The 10,392-nt window shown below is 40.5% G+C and overlaps 1 protein-coding gene across 9 annotated transcripts in view; it reads right to left on the bottom strand.

The window, feature by feature from the left end:
- Window positions 1-4,112: 4,112 nt before the first annotated feature.
- CELF1 (CUGBP Elav-like family member 1) overlaps window positions 4,113-10,392 on the bottom strand; it is a 56,371-nt gene continuing 50,091 nt past the window's right edge. For 8 of the 9 annotated variants that reach the window (XM_058807294.1, XM_058807296.1, XM_058807300.1 and 5 more), the window contains exon 14: window positions 5,733-10,107. In XM_058807294.1, coding sequence (XP_058663277.1) covers window positions 9,980-10,107 — 128 coding nt within the window. In that variant the 3' untranslated portion in view covers window positions 5,733-9,979. Of the gene's footprint in view, window positions 4,253-5,732; window positions 10,108-10,392 lie in introns of those variants that run through there. The other variant, XM_058807295.1, reaches the window with a different exon arrangement.

Genomic DNA, 10,392 nt, shown 5'->3' with positions numbered 1-10,392 from the left:
TTCTGCACAAGCTGGAATCTTCCATTCAGCCTAAACAAACCCTTTTTTTCTGATTCAATTGTTTCTCTCCAACCTTGGCCTCAAGTTGTATCTAGACTGAAACCCCTGCAGCCTCTCTCCTCAACAGCTGCAAATTAACTGCAGGGATGCCAGGGCAGTCTGTAACAGGTGGCTCTGTGCCTCGTGCCCCAATTGGTGCGCTCAGGGCAAGGAATGCAGCACTGAATCCTGATGCTTTGCAAGTGTTCTCAGATTTACAATCATGTAGGAAGTGATGGGGTGAAACAGAGTATCCCAGATAACACAGGAAAAGGACACAGAGGAGAAACACAGCTGTCCTAAAAACGCTTGCAAGTCTCCAAGATGCAAGACAGCAGAAGGAAGGAATAACATCAGGGAATTTTAGGAGCTTTCAGAAATGGCCAGCAAAATCATGGCCATTGCGGTACTTTCCTTCTGAGAGAGGCAATAATTGTGTCAAAATTGTGGCAGGTTTCTAAATGCTTTTGCTATGCCAAATACTTTTTATTAATTTGAAATGAAAGATCATAAAATATATCTTAGTTCTAAGAGCAAAGCAGGGAGCCTTTGCTTATCACTAGTAAGTAATCCAAATCCAGTTGCAGTTTCCCTGTGTAGTGTTTCCAGGATGAGAAGCGCTGAAGGCTCCAGGTACCTGATGCTGCAGTACCAGGACAGATTCAGCCAGCTTGGCTGTGCTCCTAGAAGGGGAAGGATGCAGTGGCAAGTGAGCAGCTTGTTAGAGTGGCATAAACTGGTGCCTCTCTAACCCCACACAGCCCCACGCACTGGTGCTGCTCCTGCAGAGCTGAGAGCTGCTGCTCTGCCCAAAGTATTGAGCCCCTGAAACACCCTGAAGCACAAGTGCATGGACAGGCACATGACTGCTTGGCACCAGTTCTGTGAGTCTGGATATGCCCACTCCTCGCTCCTAAGTGTTGAACATATCTGCATAATCCAAGATCCTCAGCTTTTACATATCTAAGGAGGACTTGACTCTCAAATGATCCAAAATGGACATATATAAACCAGAAAACGTTTTCCATTTCCACTCAAAGTAGCTCATTTACACAGAAACAAAAGTCCAGTGTGATATTGTACATCCAGAACAAGTGGTACTGGGCCATGAATATTTTTGTGTCTCACAACTAGGAAACTGTAAAATAGGTCTCTCATCTTTCTCTTCATCTTCTCACACTTGAACCCCAAAAAGAACCTCAAGCTTAAGACACAAATACAACACACAAGGACTCTTCTCAAACAGTTTAATAGCAAATAAACAAAGGAAGGTACCACACTTGGCATATACAAAATGACTTGTTGTCGGTGTGTCTGTGCAATTAAAACAGCTTTAAGTTGCCCTTTGGGACAAAAAGAAAAAAAAACACACACACAAAAGGAAGAAAATTCCTTTAACACATACTCGCTTGTTCCAAACTTGTAACAAATCTTTTCATTTTTAAATCCACTACACAAACTGTGATCAGATCAGAAAAGCAACACGCGCTCCTCTGCTTTTTAAACCATTAAAGTAAAATCTGTAATTCTCTACAGAGTACAACACAATTTCACACAAAAAGACATTTTGTTTTGCAAATCAAAACAAGAAAAAAAAGGAACAGCTCAAACAAGGTAAAGAAAAGCATTTCTACGACTGAACCACGACTTCGAGTTGATTAAATCCCGTTAACTGCAGAACAGACTCTACATTTGGTCATAGTGGCAATTTGTTTTCTCATCACATTGTGAATCACTTTACATTGTTTTCTAGTAGAAAAGGCAAAAAACTGTACAAAACCCCTAGTGTTAAATACAATGTTTGTACCAATAAAAAAGCCCACAGGTTTGTCTCCAAAATGTAAATTTTCTTTTTAAATTATTCACAAAAAGCAGCCAAAAATCAGAAAGGCAGCTGCTGCTCCACTGTCTCAAATTCGTTAAAACCACCACAGAACAATTAAAACAACCAAAGGAAGAAAAGGAAAGAAGAAAGGAAAGAAACACCCAACATTTGGCATTTTGGTTTTCTTCAGATATTTTTCCACAGGCTTCCCCAAGGTTCCTTACAGAACCAAACGCACACGTACAGAAACGTACTGGCAGCTCCTCCACACACTGCAGGGTATCAGTGCCCCCTGGCACACAGCCCTGTGCATTCAGACTGTGGGACTAACAGCAGCCAGCCCCCAACCCTACTTCCCAATTAAACCAGTTTCTACCTTTTTGCATTCAGCCTCACGATTCACTCCCAGGTACATGTACCATATTCAAACTGTTCTCTTTTGTAAGCAGATTAAGTTGTCTACACAACTCTGGTCAACACCTCGTGAGAATACAGTATCCTCAACCAACTCAGAAGTAGGATAGAAAACAATCTTTGCATCTTTACATTATCCCAAACACTGGACAAAATGAAGATTTCTATCCAATCAAACTCTTGTTTTCTCAGCAAAACCCCTTCTCCTGGAATTCCATTTCACATTATTTCAACTGTTAAGATACCTACACTAGCTTGCTGCTGCTTCTGACTGAAACTTCATCTCAGCACACACTCTTCAGGTGCCTTCATCTAGAAGCTACTTCCCAGTTTCTACCTGTGCAGATGGTACGTAGGGCAGGGGAAGCCTGCTACCCAGAGAGCAGTAACCTGTTCTAGTTCGTCCTGCAAGCCATCAGAACTGCTCAGCTCATTACCCAATTAAAAACTAAACAAAAACTAAAAAAATCTCCGCAGAGATTCCCCAGCTAAGGCCCTTGAAAAGAGAGCTGGGGATGGTACCCTGTTCAGGTAACAGCTTCAGAGGCTGTTGTATTGTGCTTGTCGTTTGGGAAAAGAGCCAGCAGTTGTAGGACCAGTGTTACAAATGCTTTCTCTGGGAAATTTAAAACACTTAATTTCATGAGCTAACCTAGATCCTTCCAGAATCCTGCCACCAAACTCTGACTGATGGTATTAGATTAGGGCTGGACTTCACAGAAATGTGCCCTGAGTTGTGCAAAATGCTCAGTGTTTGAAATGAGCCCTAGCTTTGACAGCTTTGGAAACAGAAATATTGTGAGTTCCCCCACTTCCTGCTCCCAGCTATCCCCTTCCACCAAAACTTCCACCAGGGGAACAGCGTAACCAAGCACCCTCAGAGCTTCTGACAGCACTGGAGATGGAGCAAGGTCTAGGTGCTCTGTCAGGCAGACAGTCTAAGTGCACAGGTAGATGCCCTCAGGTGGCTTCCGATCAGATATTTGTCACACCAAAACCACCAATTTAAAGGATACCTTTGAAACCCATTAAATTGCTCAGTTTTTGCACAAACTATAGAAAACAGAGAGGTGAAGGTGATATATACGAGGGTGTGAAGAAAACAGCAGGAAACATGCACAACATTTCTGGGCACTATCTTAGTCTGAAAGATTAAAAAAAAACCATCACATTTTGCTGAGGAGATTGTAGTTACAAAAAAAACCAAGCATGCCAGAGCTTAACAAAATACAACACCAATTTTGATCAAATTTTCACTGCAGACTGATAATCACACAGGGAAGCAGGGAAAAAGTAAAAATAATAATTAAAAAAAAATCAGTAAATGTCAGGGCAAAAATGTAGCTACAATCAGAGGAAAACGTAGTTCAAGTGTTTTCTGCTGATGCCACTTCAAGTCACAAGTTTGAACTCATAAAAACACATGCTGTCTCCTCAAGCACAGAAACCAGATCAGCAAAATGTGACTAGGAAGTCTCCTGAAAGATTGAGTCACACCATATAATTGACTTTTTCTTCGAACTGTCTTTTTAAAACTAAGCACACAGAAAAAAACTAAGCCTAGAAAGTGATTGGCTGTATGTTCACAGAAATACAAATAATCCACAAGGTATGCTAGCAAGGCTGCTCTGAAGACAAATTACAAAGAATCAGATTCACAAAATCAAGTGGTTATCTTACGAAGGTCTAGAAAAATAGAAATTCTTTTATATTCAAATGCAAGTTTAAATATTCCCCTTCAGCAGTCTTTCTAGCAAAACCAATTTGGCAGCACAAAAAAAAAAAAAAAAAAAAAAAGAAAAAAAAAAGAAAAGAAACAAACATAATAAAAATACACATCAGCATCAAAGGTCAACACAAGGTCAAAGGTGAGAGTTCAAGCATCAGAGAAGCTGAAGAGACAAGGATTTGGACGATGTACTTGAACGCCACATCGACATGCTTTAGGCACAACGATGAACAAACGGCAGGAATCTAGAAAAAAAAACAAACCAGAAAGAGGGAGACCCACTGAGTTACACAGAGCAGTACATCCAAACACGGAGAGAGAGAACAAGAATGGGCACTTACAATGAGATCTCCTGGGGAAGGGAGTTGACAGGGAAGGGCAGCACATGCCAACGATGGACAAGTAAAAGTCAAAGTACATGAAGGACACCAAGTAAACATCAAACTGCCAGAAACCAAATGGAAGCAGAGGCCTGGATTTCCCTCTCAGCACCCAGTCTGTGGAGTGTTCCACAGCCTAGTGACACACTGGTTAGAATGCAGTCACCTTGCCCCATGCCCAGTGTGTCTACTACCTCTGTTTAGAACAGAGTAAACTCCCTCCCCAGGAGACCGATTCCAATAATATGACTGCAGGGCAAATACTTGCCCACAGATACCGAGACCATGAGAGACAAGACAGAGGACACAAGGGATTCACAGGTGGTTTGACATTTGAGACTTTTCTTGCACTCTAACATGGGAAGTTCTTAGGCAGTAGTAGCCCAGCAAATCCACGTTCTTTCCTTTAGCTACAGTTTCTTCTCATTCCCTAGGAGCCCATGTAACTGGGGGTGGGTGATTTGGAAAAGGGAAAAAAAAAAGATTATACAAGACAAAAAGCCCACACATCAGAGAAGAATTCCTTAAGACTTGACTGCAAGTTAAGACTTGTCCTAGCTGAGCACTTGTCATACCATTAGACCTGCACAGGGATTTTCCATTCCCAACCTTTTATGTAACAGCCCTCAGCTCCCTGGTTTCATGAGGAGGAGATTTTGGGCTCTGAGAAGCTCTACAGTCACTGTTGCCAGTTTGATGAGCAGAAAAAATGTGTTTCCTGAAATTTTCTTGAAGAGTTTATAAAAAAATAATTCTTACATTAAGTGACATAAATATCTCTGTTCCCTCCCCTCAGCTTATGAGCTGCAAGAGACAAGGAACATTTTGGGATGAGAGTGGGAGGCAGAAGAGAGAGGATATGGTTTGTTTTTTTATTCTGCCTCCCCACAACCCCAACTCCCTTTTAGCTCCTGTTAGTGGCCTTAATCTTTTTCACATCTCAAAGCTTCTGGTTACAGACTAGAACAAGGTGAGATTTGCATATTATCTAACATAATTTGAGAATAGCAAGTGTTGATTCTCATTCCAAAGCAACAAGAAACACATTGTCTACTAAATCAGCAACACTCCTCTTAGTAGAACTGCTGAGATTAATTTGCTTTTCACGCTTTCCAATAAAGGGAAAGGACTTTAGTCCAGAGTTTAAACCAACTCCAGCAAACAGAGTACAATGCAACTCTTGCACTTGTTTCTGTATTTCAAGAAATACTCTAGATAATTTGCAGATAGGTGCAAGATTTCACTCTTAAACCAGAAAAGCAAATTCATCATGAACTGAGGCATGAGAAACAACAAGAAGCATGAAATCAAGTGACATCTTAGCATGCACCACCAATACCCTCTGTGTGATTTGTCTGGGGATTTTCTTGATATGGATTTTTCAAATATTTCTCTCAGCTATGTTGAGGGCAAAGACTGAGTTTTATCAAAGCCCTATGGAAAGACTGGCCTATAAAAACAGAACCATGAGATGCTGGACAAGGTCTTAAAGACTTGAAGAAAGTTATTCCAGTTTGTTCTTGTTTTATTCTCACAATAATGATAATTCTGCCTTCTGTGTTTTATATTTTGTGACAGGTCTGCTAGGGATATCAATCACCTTTATGTTTAAATGTCTGCAAAAGAAGCTTTCAAAGCATTTTACCTGTTCATAGTTGCATCCTTCATTTGCAATTTCCTTTATCCAAGTTGGTTTTAGGTATTTCCAAATAAAATAGGAACAAATTCAATCTGCTTTGTTGTTCTTCCCTAATCCACAGCCATTACCAGTTCAGTTAGATTCAGCTTGCATGATAGAGTTATCATAATATGTGACTTTCAGTATTCAGGTGAAAAGCTTTTTCCTGAGAGACGCATTTGCCAGTGAGAGTCTTCTGAGCTGGTATTTTTTAATAATGCCAGCTTTGTACTATAAAAAGCTAAACTACAAAGAGCTATATCCTATTTTGGACTGTTGATTATTTAGGGGACTGAAGAAATGTTGATTTCATTTACTATAGTACTGACAATGTCCTGACACTAAGTCCATAATTCTTTCACCTTGTTACAGCAGTAAAATCAAATATCTCCTGAGAAAAAGAATAAATCTATGAAGAAGACCATGTCCACCTTGTAAACTAAAAATATTTTAGGTATTTCCTGGTGGCACATATAATAAACAATTCTATTTTATCTGAAGTTCTTTTAGCTTTTCTTGTAGAAAATCAGGTTCTTTGGTTTTAAGCATATAGCATACTTTGTCCATGTGGCTGCTTCAGCCAACCTTCTGCAGTTTATTTGAACTCCCCCAACTCCCATCTTACTACCCAGGAAATGGAGCATTTGACACTGACTTCATTACTTGAATGAGAACATGATGCGAACTAAAAATTTAAAAGCCCCAAGTCCCCAGAATCCCAGACTTTCCTGCTAATAAGTGAGGAAGAAAACTGGCTTAAGACTGAAAGGCAAGAGCAGCCTAAATCCCCACAATCAGCAGCAGCCACCAAACAGACACAGAAATGTTGACTTTATCTGATCAGTTTTGTTATCATAAAAAAAAATCTGCCCAAGTCATAAACTTGATACATTTATTAACTTTGGCAACATACACATTGATACACCAAGAAAGGGAAATGTGAAACAAATACACAAAAAGGGCAACATCTTCAGCTGGTGAAAACTCATGCAGCTCTACTGCGTTCAGAGAGCTGAACTGCATTGATTCAAACCATCTGAGGATCACATCTTTTAAAATTTAACCTGCATAGATTTATTTTCTTTTTCTTTTTGGCAATACTTATAGTTATGCCAGTAAGGCACAAGAGCTAGCCCAAGTTAGGTGTCTTAAGGTGATTATGTCTGGGAGGAGCCACTGATCAAACTAAGCCACAGAGTAAACTGGTGCATCTCCTAAAATTAATAGGAGTTGCACCTATTTGCAACAATGCCAAGCTTGATCTGTAAGTTACAGTATTAAGGACACAGTATGGGATGAAGAAGCTAAAATATCTAATTTTGGGCAACTGAAATGACTAGTAAAGAGGCCAGAGCATCAGGTTAAAAGAAAAACAGGACAAAGGTCTTGGATATTACAGTGGGGTAGGATGCAAAGAAGGTAAGAGTGACTGTAGAGACCCCAGAGCACAGTGCTCTCCTCCACTGGTTCACAGCATTCATCTTCCTCGTTTAGCAGTTGTTGGGCTGCAAACAGGCCACTGAAAATCAGTAGTTTCAATCATGCACATCATTATGTGTGTAAAACAATCACATTCAGGATTCTACAAAACCCTGGCCTTTTTTTCCAGTGAAATAATTTAGGTAATAAATATTCTCCACCCCGGAGCGGTATAAAACTTCTATAAAAATAGAAACAACATTCTTGGTTACAGCAGGTTGCACTTGGAGCAGTTGCTCCCAACTATGTTTTTTATGGTTTTTTTTTCCTTTTTTTTGAAAAGTATATAATTTATATATATATATATAAAAAAATCCCATTATCACCCTGGAGGCCTTCACACTCCAACACTCTTTTCTCAGAAAACCAGGACACATCTTTCCTATGGTGCAGAATTCAAGTGTACATGGTTCACTTCAGTGTATGCTTACGTTTCTAGAGAGATTCAAATAATTAACATAGAAGGGTACCACATGCCAGCATAACTGGGAAATTTGGCAATCTGGCCTTTGAAACTTTGCCACCACAAAATTATTTAAATAATACTGACAGATTTATTTGTCTGCCATCAATATGGACAGACTGACATTAACAGTTTGATTTTCAATTTAAGAACTGGAAAGGGCTCCCCTCAGATGTTACATATCAGGCCTTGTAATTCTGAGGTTTGAGGTCCCGGGGGCCCCAGTCCCTGGAAATGCCCAAGATTCCCAGCAGATCACAGTACACAAGTGGGGATTCGGACCGAGATCTCAGGTTTGATGGGTTTAGTGCTCCTCCTGCTGGAGCAGAACACAAAGCCCTGACCCCACGTCTGACCCACACACATAATTTAGCAGCTGGCTCCCAGACTGCAGTGTTAGCTGGAGCCCTGGGAAACAGCTTTACAACTCAGGAATACAAAGAAAACAAGGAAAAAGAGATATTATGAGGTAAATTGAACTTCTGTAAAGACACAGAAATTGTAAACTTCCTCTTGTGACAGAGGTGAATTTTGGTGGTTATAAAATGGAACTCTACACAGATTTCTTGAAACAGCTCAGGCCAGAGTGTCAAAAGTCCTTTGAGCCCCCTAAACCCAGTGAATATCAAAGGCCCTTAGCAATGCACTAGCAATTTCACTGGTGTGCAGACGTGTGTCTTCAGTTAAGGGGTGCATTCCATTTTCCTTCAATATAAAAGATAACAGCTTGTACCAAAGGGCAGAAAAAGACTGAATGGCTCAATACTCTGGTTCCACAGCTCCTGGTTTAGCCTGTTTAGCACTGGTACACACCACCTTAAAGGAAAACTGCAGCAGAGAGATTACTAGAACAAGTCACTGCATGAATTTTGTTCATTAAAAAAACCAACAAAAAAACCCAACAAAACAGGAAGTTATCATTTCAATAAACAATCAGCACTTACATTATGCTTATGAAAAGGAATTCATAGCAATCTCTGCAAAAAAAGGACATTATTCCACAGAAATGGGTAATGTGAGCAACTGTTAAGAAGAAAAATCATCAAAAATTTCTGCAGGTTACCAGGGATCTAAAGTTTATTGTTTTCAGACCCAGATGTATTCATCCAGACTAAGCTGCCTCTACCTTTCCACAAAACCTAGATGAAGTGCATAGGTTAAGTTTTCTTATACATGGAGAAATTCACTGCATCTCATTAATATTCCACTGTAGACAGAGAGTGAAATTTTCTGGGCAGAGACATTGTCTAATAGTTTTATAAAGTGCTGTGTACATTCACACTGCTATATAAACCCCATTTTATATACAGCAAAGAAAAAAAAAATCACTGCAGTTTTCCTTTGGCTTATTAATGTGTTCACCCTTTTAGCCCGTCTCTTGCTTTAGAGATGATTTAGTAAATCCCCACCGTGGCATACAGTGAGGGAAATTTCAAAGAGCAGATGGGGCATGACAAAGGCTACATGGAGTCAATTTTTTCTCACCCAGGACTCTGTTCTCCTTGCCCATCTTTGTTTTCATCAGCTGTTCTGTGTTATTTCTGCTTTCCCTTCTCTCTACCCCAAGGCAGTGTGGTGTCAGTTTCTGCTGCTCCCTTTAACCTTCTCTCCCCACCCCCAAGGAGCTGGCATTGGTCCTTCTCAACACACACTGGTTACAAACACGGCAAACTTCAAATAAGGGAGGAAAAAAACCCAAAAAAACAAAACTAAACAAAAAAACCTCAGCGATATGGCACCTAAACTCCAAAGTAAAACACTGGAAACAAAAGCACAAACTTGTCCTCCATCCGAAGCAGGATTCTCAGCAGAGGCTGCAGCAGAGTCTTCAAGGGAAGATGTGCCAGATAGAAGGCATGGATCAGCTTCCAGGACTGTAAAAACACAGCCTTAGGGCTTCGAATCACTAAGTGCGCTCCTCTCCAACTTACCAGAAGATCCTTCTCACTCCAGTCCCGGAGGGGAGGGGTGCTCAGTATGGCTTGCTGTCGTTCTTGGAGCGCTTGAGCTGGACTTTCAGCCGCTTCATGCCGATCTGGAAGCCGTTCATTGACTGAATGGCAGCCTGCGCAGAGACAGGATTGTCGTAACTTACAAAACCTGAGGAGAGGAAAACACACAATTACTCCATGCCAGAGCTGCCTGTAACAGCTATTCACAACTGGAAATGCAGGCTCTCACAAGGTCAGAGAGGCTTGCATGAAGTATCACTTTCAGAAGCTCACAACTGTTTCAGACTCCATATAACAGCTTCTAAAGGCTCTCAAAAAAAGCATTGCTTTCTGACATATGGAATTTTGGCCAGAAGATATACACAGCTTAGGAAATTAACAACTTTTAGTCAATCAACAAAATGAGTACTGCTGTTTATGAGAACTCATACCT

This window comes from Ammospiza caudacuta, chromosome 6 (genome assembly GCF_027887145.1).
Source record: "Ammospiza caudacuta isolate bAmmCau1 chromosome 6, bAmmCau1.pri, whole genome shotgun sequence".
NCBI lineage: Eukaryota > Metazoa > Chordata > Aves > Passeriformes > Passerellidae > Ammospiza > Ammospiza caudacuta.
Note: the sequence above shows the minus strand (reverse complement) of the source record. Positions and strands in the feature narration are given on the sequence as shown.